General features: G+C 46.1%; 1 protein-coding gene across 1 annotated transcript in view; it reads right to left on the bottom strand.

Annotated features, from left to right (window-relative positions):
• The window catches only part of LOC119436534 (nose resistant to fluoxetine protein 6), a 93,243-nt gene that overhangs the window by 25,582 nt on the left and 49,342 nt on the right, over positions 1–18,319 (bottom strand). Inside the window, exons 2-8 of the mRNA XM_037703404.2 lie at positions 17,010–17,251; positions 15,404–15,515; positions 11,547–11,634; positions 7,787–7,920; positions 2,990–3,160; positions 1,569–1,662; positions 1,179–1,271 (exon numbers count right to left, since the gene is read on the bottom strand). Of these exons, the coding sequence (XP_037559332.1) occupies positions 1,179–1,271; positions 1,569–1,662; positions 2,990–3,160; positions 7,787–7,920; positions 11,547–11,634; positions 15,404–15,515; positions 17,010–17,251 (934 nt within the window). The remainder of the gene's footprint in view (positions 1–1,178; positions 1,272–1,568; positions 1,663–2,989; positions 3,161–7,786; positions 7,921–11,546; positions 11,635–15,403; positions 15,516–17,009; positions 17,252–18,319) is intronic.

Consider the following 18,319-nt stretch of genomic DNA (forward strand, 5'->3'; position numbering starts at 1 on the left):
GCTCGTTAATTGTATATGTACTTGCTAAAGAAGGAAGTCGATAGTGACAAATAGTACCAGGCTACTGAAACTGCATGCGTCAGGCAAAAGAATTTTCTCTCTGACTATACCATCTCTTTGTCACAAGTGCACTTAACCGAATTAACACCGCTTGTCAGCCGCGGCCTCTGCGTTCACCTACATTGGTTCCGGAGTTAAGCATGCCTTGATATTAATGCGAAGCATTCTTTGCCTCTTTCTGGGTAGCCCATATGCCTATCTCGCCGCCGATGTTTTCGCTCCTCACTGTGTTACCAAATGGCGCAACGCGCCTGTGTGAGGCGACCAAGTGTGTTGTGAGCGAGCGCGTGCGCGACGGCAACGACAAGACGATGACGACGGCGATGAAGCATGATCAATATACAACAGCAGTGGGGATTGCATGGTGTCTTGACTATGACGACATGCCGACGGTGATGACGACGGCATGACAGCTACGATGACGTGGCGAAGACGATTTCAATACACCGAGGTCGACGGAACGGCGACGACATCATATAGATGATGACGATAGAGACGTGGTAACGACGCAAACTACAAGACTATGGCACGACCATGGCGACATGACGAAGACACGATGATGACAACGATGGCGGCATGGCGATTAAGCGTTGTCGCAGGAAAGTGTTGCAATTTGAAACATATATGGTGCATGCATTGCCAATATGTATACCGTATTGCTTCGCGTAACACTGATTTCCACTAGTGCGTGGGATCCGGATGAATTTTTCTGACGGGGCGTAAGAGGAATGTGCTCCAGAAGTTGAGTTTGGTTTGGTTCTCGTTCTAAGTGTTACAGCCAGTTAATGGAAAGATGCAATAAGAGAGCGCGAACTTTACACTCAATTACCGTATCGACATACCGCGAGGTGTATATGTTGATTGGACTAACCTGGAGATAATTCTACCTTGCTATTGCTTGGAAGCAGGCTAAAAACACTGCAGGATTGTGCAGAACTGTTGCGCTCAAGACATGAACTTACACCAGCAAATAGTCGAACCACTTGTGTTATTTTATCGTCAGCAATAGCCTAGAAAAGGGCCCAAAACACTATGATAACACTCGAGTGCTTCACAGTGGGGGAGTTACGCGGAAATGTCTTTTACACATTTTTGTCTCTCCTATTATGCGCACTTACCTTAGATACCGATGCAGAAAATAGCTGAACGGGTTGAAAGAACCCTGGTGCTTCTCAAGCTTGTGCAGGCTGCTGTATGCCACCAAAATGCCGCTGCGTAGATGAAATAAAGAAAACAGAGATGAAATTAGAGAGTGCCGGAAGGACAATTGGGTTAAACTATAAAGGGCACTTTCTTTTGACTTAATCGCATGCAAGTAGTTAATAATGTATCAATTACAAGTCATTGTCATTGTTGTTCGTATGTAGCATACTCGTATGTTTTTTTTATTTCAAATTTTTAGCGCATTCTATACGCGCCAAATGGTAATGTAATTTGAGCCCTATCAGCGGGCTAAGAGCGTGCTCTGATGTAGAGAAGGGTTGCCATTTCCCCTTTTCTGCACTCACGACATGGTGACGAAGGTCTCGACGGCCGGAAACACGTTGAGGACAATCTGGAAGGGGAACGACTTGCCATACTCGAGCGCTTCGAAGAGGCCACCTGGAAAAAGGACGCGCGCACGAGACGAGGTTACACCCTTGCCGTCATCGCGAAGCGGTTTCGTTTTACCGCCGCCCTTGCGAGAGGGCCTTGATCGGTACCCTGCGACGCCCCGGCGTGCGCGCTGCCCTTGCCGTATTTATGTGCATGGATTAAAGAAAAAGCGTGGTACTGATATCGCTTCAGTGACGCAAGCAATTGGCATGCCATTAAATGCAGTCTCTTGACGTTGGGGCGTCGTGCTCCGAATTATTGAACGAGAGAAAGTATATGCCCGATGCTACACGGCCTGTACCCAGGGCAGTTCGGCGTACACAACGGCGCTCCCGTGTTTAGCTTCGCGCGTCGCGGATACCTATAAGGCTAATCATGATATGCTCTGAGGCGGAATGTACGGGAGCGGCGCGCGTCCACCCGGCTGCGCTCGGGGACCGGAAAGGCCTTCGGTGACGCGAACGTGCACGAGTGCCCGGCCAAGCACCACAATTATGGGGCTTCCGCGTGTCCTTAAATGCGTGCAGATCGTAAGCTTGCAGTGAATGATTAGCACATGTTCAAGGTCACGTGGCCGATATTCTGCTACCTGCGATGAGGTCATTATTACGGCCTCCTCGGCGTGCACACATGCCCTCGGTCACGTTTCAGTTTTGCAGGGATAAAGAGGAAGCGGCCGACGGTCGCCATGAAGTGGCGGATAAAAAAGAAAGGGTTAAGAACAGCGTGTCCGACGTCAACTTAACCAGTTGAATTCACCGGAGAGCATGTTGACAAGTCGAAATAAAATGTTTTAGGTATTTTTCATGCTGTTTTTCTGATGGCCATTACATGTAGCTTCTCAGACTTTCAAAGGTAGCGTCTACGCGAGGCTAGGCAACGGCTTTTTACAAAATATTTGCGCTCAAATATGATGCTGAAGCCTACAGTAATATCGCAAAGTACGACACCTTTACACTTTATTTGATCTGCCTGTCTTCACAAGCGAATTATTTTACGCGTCTTGTAACTAAAAGTGACTCACACCGTGCAACCTTCGTGCACCTCAAAGAATTCACGCCCCTGAATTTGTATAGCAGCTGAACACACGCTGAATTCGAATAAGTAATATTATTCATTTCGCTGAAAAATTCAAGCATAAGCAAGTACTTATGCTCCGTTTCCCCATTCCAAGATCGCTTTACCCTCCTCACAGTCCTCCTTATAGAAAGAGCTGCGGGCAATGCTTTCGTCAGCCTTAGCATGACGCAAATCTAGAGTGAATCTCCGACACCAGAGCTCCCGTCGGATGTGGCGGACAGAGCATGCAGCGTGCGAAAGGCGAGGCACCCACCTGAAAGCACGTAGCTCTTGTAAAAGAACGTGTGTCCCAGGATGATCCAGGCCATGGTGATGACGCGCATGCCGTGCAGCGGCTCCAGCACCCCGATTGCCGTGCGCGTGCTCAGCAGCCGCTTGCCGTTCGTGAAGGCAGAGAACGACAGAAGGACGTCCAGCACCATGTCTGCGAAAGCAGGAGGGCCGCCCCGCTCAGGCACGCCCTCGTCCCCGGGATAACCGATCTTTGTGCATGCACTGTCAGGTGACACCCGCTTTACAGGCTACACTTATCTTACTCCACAATGACGGTCGGTGCCGGATAAAAAAAAAAAAAAAAAAAAAAAAAAAAAAAAAAAAAAAAAAAAAAAAAACACCGCATATCCACGGGTGAATGATGATGAGTGGGCGAAGCTCCGGAGGGAATCATCGGTAAACCGTGAATCTTCCGTGTAATTCGCCCAGTCTCGCCGCACTAAATCGAACGATTGACTTCCACCAATGACACGCGCCATATGTGACGTCATTCCTATTTTATAACAGTGCCCTTCATTATAATTGCACCATCTCCCGTTTAAGGGGACGCTAGCACAAACGCGTTAGAAACGTGCAGTACTCTCTAGTAAGGGGGAGAGGCCACAGCGTCTTACGCAGCCGTTTACACATGCCGGAACGTGCACCGCGTTTGCCGACGCCATCACATGACTGCTGAGAGAGTATAACCCCCGTATTCATAAACGCTCCTCGACTTGAACTTGACTTGCCACCGCCTCAACGCGTTTCGAACGCGCTGCCCAAGGCGGTGGCAAGTCAAGTTCAAGTCGAGGAGCGTTTATGAATACGGGGGTAAGGCGGAGAGGCCACAGCGTCTTACACCAGCTTCTTACACGGGCCGTAACGCGCTAGCACAAACGCGTTAGAAACGCGCAGTCTTTCGTTAATGTTGGGTATTTATTGTCATCGTGGTGCGTGTGTCCATGTGCGCTTCGTGGCGTAGTGGTTAGCGCCGCACGTTCGGAAGCGAGGGGTCCCTGGTTCGATTCCGCGCTACGGACACAACTTTCGGAATTTTTTTTTCTAATAAAAGTAGACGTGGCTACCTACTACTACGACTACTACTACTACTACTACTACTACTAGAGGAAGGACAGACCCACAACCTAAGGAGCTTCGCCCCTAAAAGTACATGCTCATAGGCACCGAAAACATGCTTGCTTAGATCTCCATATATTGCCGGAACCGAGTTGCACAAAAGAAAATGAAAGTGCCATGAAGGCGGGTTTTGTGATTCAGGCGAAGGCCCTTGATCTCAGTGTTTTGGCTCTAAGTTCGTTTACTATTTTCGCTACGTCAGGTGTCTTGGCCAGAAAAATGAAAAAATAAGTAGATCAAAGGAACTGGAGCAGAAATCAATATAAAAGTTGATTTTTTACTAAGTGTAACGGAAACATTAGTTTTAATTATCGACCGCCTGGACGATGTCAAATTGCAAACGGCTAAGCATGCATGGCGAGTTTCGTGCGTCAAAAAAATATGTGTAGAAATTCCGAGATAATCATGTCTATTGCTTTTATTTATTCTGTTTACTGCTATTTAGAATCTTTCTCTATATCATTTTGTATGGATTCCAGAGCTAAGTGCATATATGTATGTTCGTATATGCACATACATATACGCACGTAATCAAGGAGTACAGGAGGCCTACGTGAATATCTTGGCAAATATATACAAGGATTCCACAGCTACCTTGGTTCTCCACAAGAAAAGTAGAAAGCTACCTATCAAGAACGGGGTAAGGCAAGGAGACACAATCTCTCCAATGCTATTCACTGCATCCTTAGAAGTATTCAAGCTCTTAGACTGGGAGGGCTTAGGAGTGAGGATCAACGGCGACTATCTCAGCCCCCTTCGGTTTGCAGATGACATTGTCCTATTCAGCAACCACGGAGACGAATTACAACAAATGATTGAGGACCTTTATCGAGAAAGTAAAAGAGTGAGGTGGAAGATGAATATGCAGAAGACAAAGCTAATGTTCAATAACCTGGCAAGAGAACACGAATTCAGGATCGTCAGTCAGCCTCTAGAATCTGTAAAGGAGTACGTTTATCTAGGTCAATTACTCACAGAGGACCCTGATCATGAGAAAGAAATTTACAGAAGAATAAAATTGGGTTGGAGTGCATACGGCAGGCATTGGCAAATCCTAACTGGTAACTTACCACTGTCATTGAAAAGAAAAGTGTACAATCATTGCATTCTACCGGTTTTAACATATGGGGCAGAAACTTGGAGGTTAACAATGAAGCTCGAGAACAAGTTAAGGACCGCCCAAAGAGCGATGAAACGAAAAATATTAGCCCTGACTTTAAGAGACAGGAAGAGAGCGGTGTGGATCAGAGAGCAAACGGGGGTAGCCGATACTCTAGTTGACATTAAGAGGAAAAAATGGAGCTGGGCAAGCCATGTAAAATGTAGGATGGATAACCGGTGGACCATTAGAGTTACAGAATGAATACCAAGAGAAGGGAAGCGCAGTCGAGGACGGCAGAGAACTAGGTGGAGTGATGAAGTTAGGAAATTTGCAGGCGCAAGTTGGAATCAGCTAGCGCAAGACAGGGGTAATTGGAGATCGCAGGGAGAGGCCTTCGTCCTGCAGTGGACATAAATATAGGCTGCTGCTGATGATGATAATGATATGCAAAAACATATATGCACTTCCATAGATTGTGTGTGCGATGCATCCGGTTGTTTTTTACGCTACTTTATTTATGGTGTGTTCGCCTAAAGTTGTGCCGCGATTCTCAAGTGGGTCATGTACAATTATTTTTATAGAAACACAATTAGAGCACATTGGTGAGATAATTACCCAGGCAATACCTTACGCCCTCTTAGCGGTGCATGTGGTTACATGTTTCCCTCCAATTCTAAACTGCCTACCAGATACTTAATTGGCCTGTTATACTGACAATTTAAGGCAATTTGGTATCGGCAGTGCAAGCGAGTGTGGGTGTTTTCTCGGTAGTATTCATTACATCATCGCGATTTCACACCTGTATTTCAGGCAGAATTATTAAGAGTTACTTAAACTCTTCGAAGACTTCCCTTGAATGATTGGACAGCTGTTATAGTGGAAGATTACGTATCGATGTGCACATCAGTCACTGCATCCTCAACACTACAGTTTTGCAGACATTTGATTCATTCATTACTTCGAACTTACGCATGGCGTGATTTGTTCTTAAATGAAATGACTGACTCACTTGCGCGAACATCCCTTGATGGCCCTGTTATTTCTATTCTGCTGACTTCGGCTTATGTCACCGCTGCTAGGTTTAGAGAATTCTGAATTTCTCAAGATTATTCAAAACTGCCAGGCCCATTATCACCAGACTTCCACCGTGCTTCTCTTTTGGGACAATAAACGGCCTCTGACACGTCAGCTGGAAGTTTCTCTCACAAAATTACGCTGCCATATTACACAATTAAAATTTAATGTGCACAGGTCTGGTTTGACACCTCCGCTCAATATCATACCTTAAATGAACCTGATTTCATCGAGCCTTTTCTTTTTAATCTGTCATCAATTTGGAACCTTTAGAAAAAAAATTATTTCGTTCATTTCGGCAACTATAGGTATGTCTTTAAGTTCTCCATTTATTCTCATTCAGGGCTTCTGCGTCGAGCTTCAGTGACAGGAACATTTGAATAGTACTTTGCTACCACCTCCGTGGCACAAAAAAGATCACCACATTAATTTTCTGAAATTATAATTGGATCTGTTGGATATGTGTCATTACACGTCAACGTGGAAATGAATACGTGGAATGCATGGGATGCTGTGATAATCGCAGCATGAAAATTTTCCGTGTAATCTTATATCGTCTGATTCTGCGATGCATTGCAGATCTTGTGGTTGCAAACTCCTCTTCACGGCTACATTTACTACTTGTGGACGTGCCAGCCAGTGTACCCCAGCAACTATAGTAAATGAGGTGTGTAATATCAATATAAGGGACATCGTCTTCATCAATCAACCTTCTGTCATGCTTTGAGATGAATAATATTTCTGCTTTCTGTCGAACCTGATATGTCTATTTATTGCTCTCAGCGCAAGACTCCAGCTACCGCACATTCTGCCTGGGTCGTCTATATATATATATATATATATATATATATATATATATATATATATATATAGGCTTTAGCGCAGAAGCGGTTTCCGTTACACGGAGGAAGGAAGGAGGAATAGACGGAAAGAAAGAGAGGTTAGCCACTTCTCAGACCGGCTGGCTACCCTGTGCTGGGGAGAGCAAGGGGAACAAAAGATAACCGAACAGAGATGTAGTGAAAAAAGTGTAAAGAAGAACAAAAAAAGTGGAGAGTACGGCTCAACATTGCACATCATTATATATATATATATATATATATATATATATATATATATATTGTCATAAGAAACCAACAAACAAACAACAAGGACACCATAAGGGAAATTTATTGTAGTTCTTAGTTGAATTAAAGAAGCGATAAATACGTGGAAATGAAAGTGGATGAAAATACTGGCCGCAGGTGGGATACAAAAACACGTCTTCACATTACGCGTGCGATGCTCTTGCCGACTGAGCTACCGCGGCGCCGTTTTCCCATCCACTTTCTGGTGTATTTATGTTTTACGCTAGCACGTCATACGTCAATGGAACAACCGTCGCTTTGCATGTCGTTCACGTTAAGGTTTACGACGGCCCTGCAAAGTTCGCTATAAATTTTCTTGCGTAAGCACGCGTCCAGGAGTGAGGGAGACGGTACTCACTGGTGCTCATCTCCTTGTCCTTCTCCGAGCACTGGGATGCGGTATCGTGGCTGATCCAGCTGTTCAGCAACCTTGGTGCCACATCTAGGAACGTGCCCAGCACCACCAGACAGAAGAAGAACGCCAAGATGCCCCTGCGCATGTCGCAACGCATCACTGTTGAAACGCGCCGTACCAATCTACCACGCCCATAATTCGTGCAACTCTGCGCAATAACGATGCGCCACAGAATATTCTGGCACAGTACAGCTTATTGCCGAGCTGTTGCTTACCGACCCTTACCAAAAGTGAGATGCTTGCGTACGTTACCGTCACTTGCTTGCCGTGCGGGGTTGCTTTCTTCGCCATGATCGAAACAAATGAGGCCAGTGCGGCTGTTGTTCTTTAATAATGGGTTTCTCCCAGTTTCTTTCTTTCTTTTGCCGGAAATCAAATCCCGTTTTCATTTCTCTTCATTATCGAAATGAGCCAATACCGCAAGTTGCGGCGGTGAAGTACTTGGGGATAACCTATGGTGGTGCACTAAACTGGCAGCAGCAAATCGAAACAAATGCTAGGAAAGGAGAACGTGCAATGGGATTATTGCGCCGTTTTAGTAATAAAAAGACGGGTATGCGTACGGCTACGTTGCTGATGATTTACAAACTTTACGTCCGCCCTATTCTCGAATTCGGCTGCGTTTTTTTTTTCAGGATGTGCAGCATACAAGCTAAGACCTTTAATACTGCTAGAAAGGCAAGCGCTACGTCTTTGTCTTGGGTTACCACGTTTTGTGGCTAATGATGTACTTTATCTGGAGGCTGGAATTTTCCCCGCTTGAGTCCAGGTTCAAGAAACTTACTGTCGTGACTTTTCTAAAGCTTTATGATGCATCCCTATCCCGTTTGCGATCCGTTTTCATCAATTATCCCGATTTATTTTTTCCGAACACATTGGCGGCGTTATCGACAACCTCAAGTTGTTTTTGTTCAGACGCTGTTATCAAAACTTCATGTTCGCCTACCGTGCCTCATTTCTCCAAAAATTGATTCGTTAAAGGTGAACTTTATTTTGATGATATATTTCCAAAGCACGCAAAACTTCTTCCGTCCCGCATATATACTTGAAGGTCATCTTCAAGATCATCTTAGTCAATTTCAGTCTCACTTGGTTATTTCTACGGACGCTACACAATATGCGGAGAAGGCCGGAGTGGGCATCTTTTCAAATCAGCTTAACTGGTATTTTGCTCTCCGTCTAGCAGATTACACCCCAATATTTCTTGCAGAATTTCTGGCCATCATTCTAGCCATTAGAAAATTGGGTCCCCAGACATCGAAAGTAATAATTGTTACCGATGCGCTGTCGGTTTGTTCTCATTTAATTTCTTCAAATCGGTCACACCTACTGAGTATATTTTCGACTCTTGCTCCAGGCAATTTGTCTGAAGTCCGCTTTGTATGGGTCCCCGGTCATAGTAGAATTTCTTTAAATGAATCAGCTGACTCGCTCGCATCATCGTCTCTAAATGGTCCTGTCTTAAATATTCTTCCTGATTTCGCTTTTATAACAGGTGCTAGATTTAAACGCTTTTTATTTCTAAATTGTACTAAATCATCCCTACTTTCCGCAGAGGATTTTCGACATCTAAATTTCCGGTGGAACACGAACAAATGCCTTTCACGACAATGTGAGGTGACATTATCAAGCTTTCGTTGTAGAGTTAACCGCCTAAATTTTTTACCTTCATAGATCTGGTTTGTCCATAGCTAACCTGTGTTCTTTTTGTAATGAACCATAAACTATGGACCATTTCTTTCTTTCTTGCCGCCGCTTCTCCTCCCTCCGCAGAATGTTCCTCGTATTTCCTACAAGTAAGCTGGGTTTAGCGCTTACTACACCAAACATTTCGTCCTTTGGTGCGTGTCAATTAGGCACAAGCCATGGGTCAATGATCTCTGCTATCCACAAGTTTATTGAAGCGTCAGGAAGGCTTCACTGCTAGGGTACCGACCGTGGGACGCTTCACTTGATTGTTTGCCCTAAATTTATGAATGTTCCCTCTAAAAATTTCTGTTGGCATAGAGTTGACTATTGCTTTGTGTTAAATGTTTGCCTTTCCCCCATTTTCTGTTTTGTTAGACGCACATTTCAAACAATCTAATGTGGCCAATCCCCCCTGTGGGTACGAGCCATGTTTTGAGGCAACAACAACAACAAATGCATGATTAACGCGTTGCAATGTAATCACATGCAAGCGTCTTCACACGCCTGCTTGAATTCGTGCCTGTCGAAGTAAAGCGCAAGAACCGGTTCCGGGGTTCCGGTCCGGAGCTGTGACCTCAGATGGGTCTCTGTTGATGCGTTTTACTGGCACACCATCTCTGGCAGACGTACAGAACCATGGTTGAAGCATACGTGTTGTCGCCAGTTCCAATACTAAAACAAGCGTCGCAAGCAACGGTCGCAAGCTCTCAACCAATAAAATGGCTAAATGAGTTCGCCGAGCAGTTCTGTATGGCGCCGAAGTACGATGACTACGTCGACTGATTGCTTACCATTCTAATTTCTTCTTTTTGGCCTAATAATTGTGCCTCTACACGGCTCTGCAAGAATCGTCACGTACAGTTCCAAGCGACGAATCCAAGTTTTAACGCGACAGCGTTAAAAGCCCCGTGTCGCAGAAAATCCGGCGTCGGCGTAAGCATCGGCGTCTGGCGGAAATAATCATGCCGAACCACATCATCCCGAACTACCCCGACCGGGCGCTGGGCCCTTCGCGTGGCGCAAGGCATTAGTGAACAAAAATTGAATTTCTCAAAGTAAAATCCGTCAGAAAAATCGTAAAGTACGACTTCACCACAACCTACAGACGTGATAGCGTCGGATTGCAATTTTAACATACGAGAAAAAAGCCTGATAAGCCGCCAGGGATCTTTGAATGCTATCGCGTTCCACTCTTAAAGGCGACGCTTAAGCGTCCTCCAATTCTGATGGTGTTTCGTTGTACTTAGGTTCTTCGCAACATTGAGGGAAATGTTGAAAACAGAGCCTTTCTAAATTTTGATTGGGCCCCATGTTGCAGAAAATACTGTGTCGGCGTCGGCGTCAACGGCGTCCAATAACGCTATGGCGTTCCACTTTTAACGGCGAAGCTTAAGGGTTCTCCAAGTTTTCTGTTAGGGTTTCTACGGTTCTTTGACATGGCTTATTTGTGGACGTCGGACCAAACGAAAATGCCCATCTGGAGGACTGCACATGCGCCAGACTATATGACATTGATTGAGCCGAAAATGAACGTAAATAACTTAACCTGTCCAAACGCCACTATCTGCAACGCCATCCTTGCACTGAACGTATTATTCCTTATTTGTAAGTTGCTGACTTATCTGAAGTGTTGACGTGCAAATAATACATTTTTAAATCCCTTAGAGCAAATTTTTCGAAATCGCGCCGTCTGTGCTATTGGTTCAGTGTCAGTTATGGTAATAAAGACTATTGGTTGAGTTATGCTTTGATCATAACTGTATTTTTAAAAGTAGGCTTCTCCCATTTCTGTCTTTTTGAAATGAAAAATTATAAGCCTCGTTTCATAAGCCTCGTTTCTTAACAAAGGAAATCGATGACTTCAACCCATCCACTTTCTAATAAGGAATTAACAATATTTTTCGCACATTTCACTGCGGCGCTGTTGCCTTGAAGACCGAGTGTTTAGTTACTTTTATTAAATTATCAAGAGTATCAAAAATCCGACACATAAGTTTTCGGAAACGTGACTTACATGGCAATGAGCTGGAGCGTGGTGTACTCTGTCGGCTTTAGTTTCTCACAGAAGGGCACTGTCACGTCCAGTTGTGCCAAATCTCCAACTGAAAAAAATAGGGTAAAAAAGTTAGCAATTTTCGCGTGGAAATGGTTCTCGTTGCTTACTTGCTGTGCGTTTTTTACAACCTAACTTGTTTGTACTCTCCCGGTTTCTATTTACTGTGCTGTGATTGAAGTACAACTAATTTATACTTATGGATTGTCACAAAAGTGCGCTAAATCAAAGCGCGCGCCGCGCGTCCCTCAAGCCAGCGACATATCACGCCGGGCCCACGGCAGCTTCGACAGAGGGAGAGAGCGCAAACGCCACAGACAGCCGACGCGATCAGCGGAGTCTAGAAGCTTCGACAAGATACGCGAAGGCTAGGGTAACGAGAGAGAGAGTGCCGAAACACCCTCTCACACTGCGAGTAGAGAGAGAGAGAGAGGGAGGACGACAACCCGGCTTACGCCTACGGATGAGTCACCACTCTCCTCGAAGACGATCCGACGGCCGCGGTCGAAAACTCGAGAAATGTCTAGAATATTCCCAGGCTTTGTTCATGCTACGGGATCACGACTCCGTCGGAAGGTTCGAGAAGCGCCGGCGAAGGCAATAAAAGCGTCGTGCGGGAATCAGAAGGATCAGACCGCGCCGTTGAAGAGGTGTGACGTGAAGACTGACCGTCTGCGGAAGAAGGGGATTCCCCGGCAAGCTAACCGACGAGTTCCTCGAGCGTCTGCATTTTCGGAAGATTTGCCTCGAGCTACGCCGAGATCGTCCGGCTCAAGACCAGCACGGGTGAATACGAGTGGACACTGTGTTTTTATTCATTCTGTACGTGTTGGACTCTTCGTGCTTGTCTTTAATTACTTTCCTGTGGTTTGTTAATACCCATCTGAACTGCATTGTGATGTGTCTAGCCGAAGTGTGCCGGTGTGTTTGTAACTACCTTATTTGAAGAATATATTTTGTTGTGTTTTGACAACTCTGGCCCCTGACTCGGTCTTTGGACCACAACCGGCGTTCGCTGGCGCATCAGAAGGCGTCTTATTAATTGTCCGTGCTTTCGTGGGGTGATTTTCGGAAGCTGATAAGTCGGCTTTGGAATTTGTCCCGGCGTTGGCGCCTCGTCAACGGGGTGTGTGACATGGATGCTCGCCTTCCTGTCTAGCATAATTGCATCCTTTTCCAGAAATCGCAGCGCCGCGCCTTCTCCTAGCGGATCGGCGCAAGGAACTATGGGAAGCCGGAGCGCCGCTGGCGTGTCATCTGCTCGCCTCGTTTGCAGCTCGCGGGCGTGCGGGTGGACGAGTGCAGTAATTTTGCAGGCACAGCGCTTGTTTGTGACTTTGCTTCAAACTTTGCTGTCAGAAGAGGCGTGCCAAATCAACATGGATAACAGCCAGCAGGCAGTAAGAGTTGTACGTTCATTGATAATATGATATTAAGTAGTGATTTGTACTACATAAAGTGCTCGTTGAATAGGAAACTTTAGGCGGATGCGAGTGCGTTTGTGTGCTGTGATCATTTGGTCCCCTACGCTTCGTTTATCGTGCTTCCTGGTGTGGGTATTATTTCTTCATTCGTTTTACTGAAAACGTACGGATGCGCAGATACATTGTGGCTCGGCAAAACGTTGTACACAAGGTGATGGCACGCGGTAAACAAAACCGTGTTTCGCGCACGTCACACTGCCACTGTGAAAAGCGCACCGAGGGGCTTGAGGCCGACTGTGTTGTGCACATCGAGCAACTAATACGGCTGTCTCGAATGGTGCGTGTTAACTGCTCTGCACGCGCGACGCTGCAAGTAGTAGAGGAACCCATCAACACATGCGTAGGCTGGACGTAATGCGCTGGCGGGTACGGAACGTGTAATGAAGGCGTAATCGCAAACATGCGGCGACAATATAAGCGGCTGCGTTTCTTGCATTATATATATATATATATATATATATATATATATATATATATATATATGCGTGTGTGTGTTGCCGCTGACGGTGGTGTGGCCGCATTTCGATGGAGGCGAAACGCTAAAGGCTATGTACCGTGCGATCTCGGTGCACGTTAGAGAACCCAAGGGGGTTACGTGGGACGCCCTGTGTGTAACTTCCTTTCCAAAATAAACTGTGCTGCGAGACAGCGCTTGTGTGTTATCTTTGCCTTGTGTCCTCGATTGTGCGCGCCAGCTGCAGTATCGTAATGCATACTTGCGCCCTTTACCGAATCAAGCGTCTTCAGCCGACACCTGGAATTGTACATGCTCGCCCTTTCATGCTCGTGTGCCTGCCCATACGACCACTTTCTGCCAGCCTGCTGCTGGAATCGCGATGATTGCAGATTACGCTAGGAGAGTGGTGCCTGCTTCGGCCATTGCGACGTTGACAATACACTGCACACACGGCCGACCGAAAAGAACAGCGCTCTCCTATCGTAATGTTATGTAATAATCGCGATTCCGACAGCAGGCTGGCAAAAAGTGGTCCTATGGGCAGGCACACGATCATCAAATGACGCGCATGCGCAATGCCAGGTGTCGGCAAGAGGCGCTTGCTTCGTTGAAGGGCGCAAGAATGCAGTGAGGCAGGCGCTCGCAGATATTGTATTATTTTGTCCCGGCCTGTACACCAAAAACTGATGAAGACGAAGGGAAGTCAGCAAACGTTGATTTCTTACATTTATCCAATAGTTTTTCAATAAGGATCACCTAAGTGCTCCTTTTGCACAGGAAGCCGTCCGACATAATAATGATAATTTCTATTGACATCCCCTAGGCGGCGGTTACGCCGCCTGGTGTCGAGCTCGTGTCTGTATGCACTCTAGGCTCTGTACTGTAGAATGCAACTGGCGATGCTGACTCGGATGGTGCCAGGATCGTCCTATTTCTCCTACAGCGAGCCATTCACCCCTACACCCACTACGCCGTCGTGGTGGACGTAGGACTGAAGACACTGCTAGACAAGTAGCAACGCGAGTGAACACGGCTCCGCCAGGTCGCCTCGTCATACCTACACTATTACTTACATTATGCCTGTCGGCCACAAGGAAGTTACGTTTCGTACTCCCTGTCTCATATTCCTCCCCTATCTCTGTCGTGCCCAGACGTCCTTTCCACCGCGGGGAGTAGCAGGCTACCGGCATATTCCTTGGGTCGGCTTGTTCGCCTTTCTCCCATTCAAGTTTCTCTTCTTTGCCGTTCAACGTTCTCTGCTTTCCCGCAAGGTCTTTGCTTATTCCTCCTCTGCCTTTCTCGCGGTTAGGCGATTTATCGGCGACACAAGTTTGCGAATCTCAGCAGGGAGTTTCGATACTAACTTCGCATATTAAGGACACTAATAGCCATGTATTCATTGTATAGAACATATACAACACATACAACCACGCAACTGCACAGCAAGCACAGCCATAATACTTATACAACATGCAGCCGGTAGTTAAGCGCAGTCTGTACTTTCGTGTGCAATCATCACTGTGCACTTTGAATTAAAGTTCGCGCCAGCGGGCCACTATAATATTTTTTTCGCTGCTCCTATTAAATTTTTTATGAACGTTGGATAATATTGCCGCTTGTAAACACAGCGTTCACCATTCTTGCTTTATTAAATTTGCCTCTTTGAGGAGGTACATACCTATAGGAGAAACCGAAGTTTTATGCCATGAGCCAAGTAATTCATTTTACCTACCGAGTGCCAGGTGCCCGATAGTCAATCAGTCAGAAAACGCTCTTACACAAGATAACTTTTGTGAATAATACAGGCTCAAACTACAAAGTATGGACTGCCTTTTACTGCGGTGACCGGGTAGGGTAGCCACAGTGTCGCAACTTACCGGCGCTTCCCAATGTCTGGATGTCATTTTGCGTGCACGTCGAAGGCACGCACAGTGCCATCCGGATGGGTGTGAAGTAGAAGTAACCCACCGACACGTCTCCTAGAAGATGCTGTTGAAAGAGAGGATGAATGTTTTGAGGAACTTCGTCGTGCAGGATGTGGACATGTAGAGAGAGGGAGAGAGAAATAAAAGAGATAAAATACAGAATTCTAGGAATGGCGAACCCATAGTTACTACCATACACCTGCTCTTTGACAAAAGAGCCTAAGCAGACTTCGAGGGGTGCACATGCACAGTGTCTACGCGACGCTGCTTGCGTCCGCTCTTATATATACATGTAGAGCTCTGTTTAAGGGAGGCCAACTAAACGAACTCTCGATTTGCTGTCTTACACGCACGGGGAGGATACATGCTAACTGATGCTGCAGTTGTGCTATTTGCATACCGAATGAATAATAAAAAGAAAGTTAAATGGCTTGAACTTACCCATCCGAAAGCCCATAATTTTTTTTTCATGTGTGTGTTTGTTATTATACGGCGCGAAACCGGCAACTTATTTTTGAATAATGAATCCGTGAAAAGAAACTGCAATAAGGTATAGGTGAAGTAAGTTGAAAGAAACAAAGATAACAGGCAAGTCAAATCTTTTGACGTTGAATGCGGAAATATTTTAGCCAAGGCAGTTCTGTTTACCGAATAAAGAAAGAACGCGACGTTCAAGGACTCCGTTATCGAGAATCCGGCTTTTGAGGCCTTAGATCGCGGTCGACTTCGCACCTTATACTTGGAACTTTATGAAGGCCTTGTTGCGCTGTTATAGTGGTAGACGTACATACCAAGGGAAGGCATTTAACTCATCTCGCAAGACACGGTTTCTTTCTTACAGTGATTGCATAAGGTGATTGTCGTCTAGCGATTGCACTTGGGACAAGGAATGAAGGCCTATTGTCGCGCATTGTGAAGCATGTCCATTTTCATACATTTCAGCTGTATATTGTCAGGAACTTCATACCGTGGAACGCAGGGAGATCAAAATGCGTGACACCTCGGAGGTGTTGAGGCTATATAAGTGAAAAATGGGTGCGGCGTACACGTTCTTTGAGCTGGAGTGGGGTGTTCATTCAGCGTGACTGAACCTATTTCCACTGCACCCTTTGTTCCTTCTGATTAAAAGTATTATTTTATAATTTTACTGTATCCAAGAAAAGACGTGCTCATGATCTCTAAATGCAGGTGGTTAGAAACGTTCGATTTATTCCGCTGATTGCATTACAGGGGCTACCAAGAAGACCGTCTTGGCTTCCCTTTGCGTGAGGCCCTTTTCGTTCCCTAGTATATTCGTTTATTACTGCGAGAGATGCAGGTATTGATACCCTGCACCCCCACCAATATGTGACTACGACAGTAATAATGAAGATATTGCGTAAAAAGGTGTAGTTACATGCTACTTACGCGCTAGGCAGTGTGATCCGCGGATAAGGTGGCTGCCAAACTGTTTGCGGGCATGCCCTTTCCGCCAAATGGCGTTCTCTACATAGACAGTAGTCTTCAGCGCCGCGGCGAACCGCTCCCTAACAATATTAAAAGAACACAAGGATAGTACCTTATAGAGAGGAACCTCATCGGTAAGATTCCTCAGGAATGTCTTGGGGCTGTAGCGGGCTGGCTTTGGTGGCAGCTTGAAGCGGATGTTCAGAGCGCAGTACTGGCCCTGGAAGTACTCTTCAAGTTTTCCGTTGAGACGCCGGTTGATGGCCCGCACGTGTAGGCACTCGCCCATGTCTCCGAATGCGGCCAGTGAACCGTAGAACAGTCCGTCCGGCATTTTCCCGCTCGCGTCCAGCACTGCACATTGAACCACATGCAACAGGTCAGACAAGCAATACTGGGAGAAAAACGCTTTTCCAAACAGATCCGCGCACAGCGAAAGTTCGCGTACTCTCGTTGCCCACTAAGCTATGCGCGACGCGCTGGTTGCAGCGTACATGTAAGCTAAACATATTACCCCGTGCTCCAGGAGCACCTGGTTTCGTTGACCATCACCAAAGTGGACGGGAAAACTTAAAGATAACGTCAGAGGCGCACTCGCTTTCTCGGAATCGCTATGCAAGCAAATAACGGCGCCATATACCAACCTCAAGGCACTAAATTTTGAACAAGGTCAGAGATGCAATCTCGTCTAGGAGTTAACCATAGGCTCACGGGCCGCTTGGCATCAACTAGTCGAGAAGAACCGCAAACAAAGCACTGCACGGGGATATAGGTTCACGTGTTCTCTGAGCCTATAGGCTGTTGAGCAGTCGTGTTTTGCCATGAGAATTAGAGAAAGGTAGGTGACCGCAATGTATATCCAGAATATCTAAATACGTGCACAGGCAAAACGTGGACATGCGAAAAGGAATGATAACTAGAGGGTTGGAGAAAGAAAGATAGTACAACAAACGCAGGGAGGACAAGAAGAGATAGTTCAGGTTGGCTACCCTGCATGGCGAAGGGGGCTTACGGGGGAATAGAGAGCGAACGGACAGAAAAAAAAGTAAAAAAAAATGCAAAGAACCCGCGCAGCTGTGTGAAAGTGCATCACGGAGGCTCACTGACCTTCCACACACAGACCTCATAGAACGTAAGCAGTGCATCCGGAATCCGTAGCCTTCGCCTTGGATGCCATTTTGTTCTCAGCACCTTTTGTTCTCATAAGGGAGAACTGCTCAGCCGGTCAAGTACCTTGCACGGCACTCCTTTTCGCGTTGTACAGTGTACAGACACAGAAGAAGTGTAACATGGAAGCCGTGTCGCAGCCGTATATTTCGCTGTTAAAGCAGTCAGCTATTCCAGTTAGAAATATCATGAATTTGTAAATGCCCCGCTACGTTCTAGTTATGCTTTGATGCGAGGTAACTTGGGTGACATTTT

The sequence above is a fragment of the Dermacentor silvarum genome, chromosome 1 (assembly GCF_013339745.2).
Source record: "Dermacentor silvarum isolate Dsil-2018 chromosome 1, BIME_Dsil_1.4, whole genome shotgun sequence".
Taxonomy (NCBI): Eukaryota; Metazoa; Arthropoda; class Arachnida; order Ixodida; family Ixodidae; genus Dermacentor; species Dermacentor silvarum.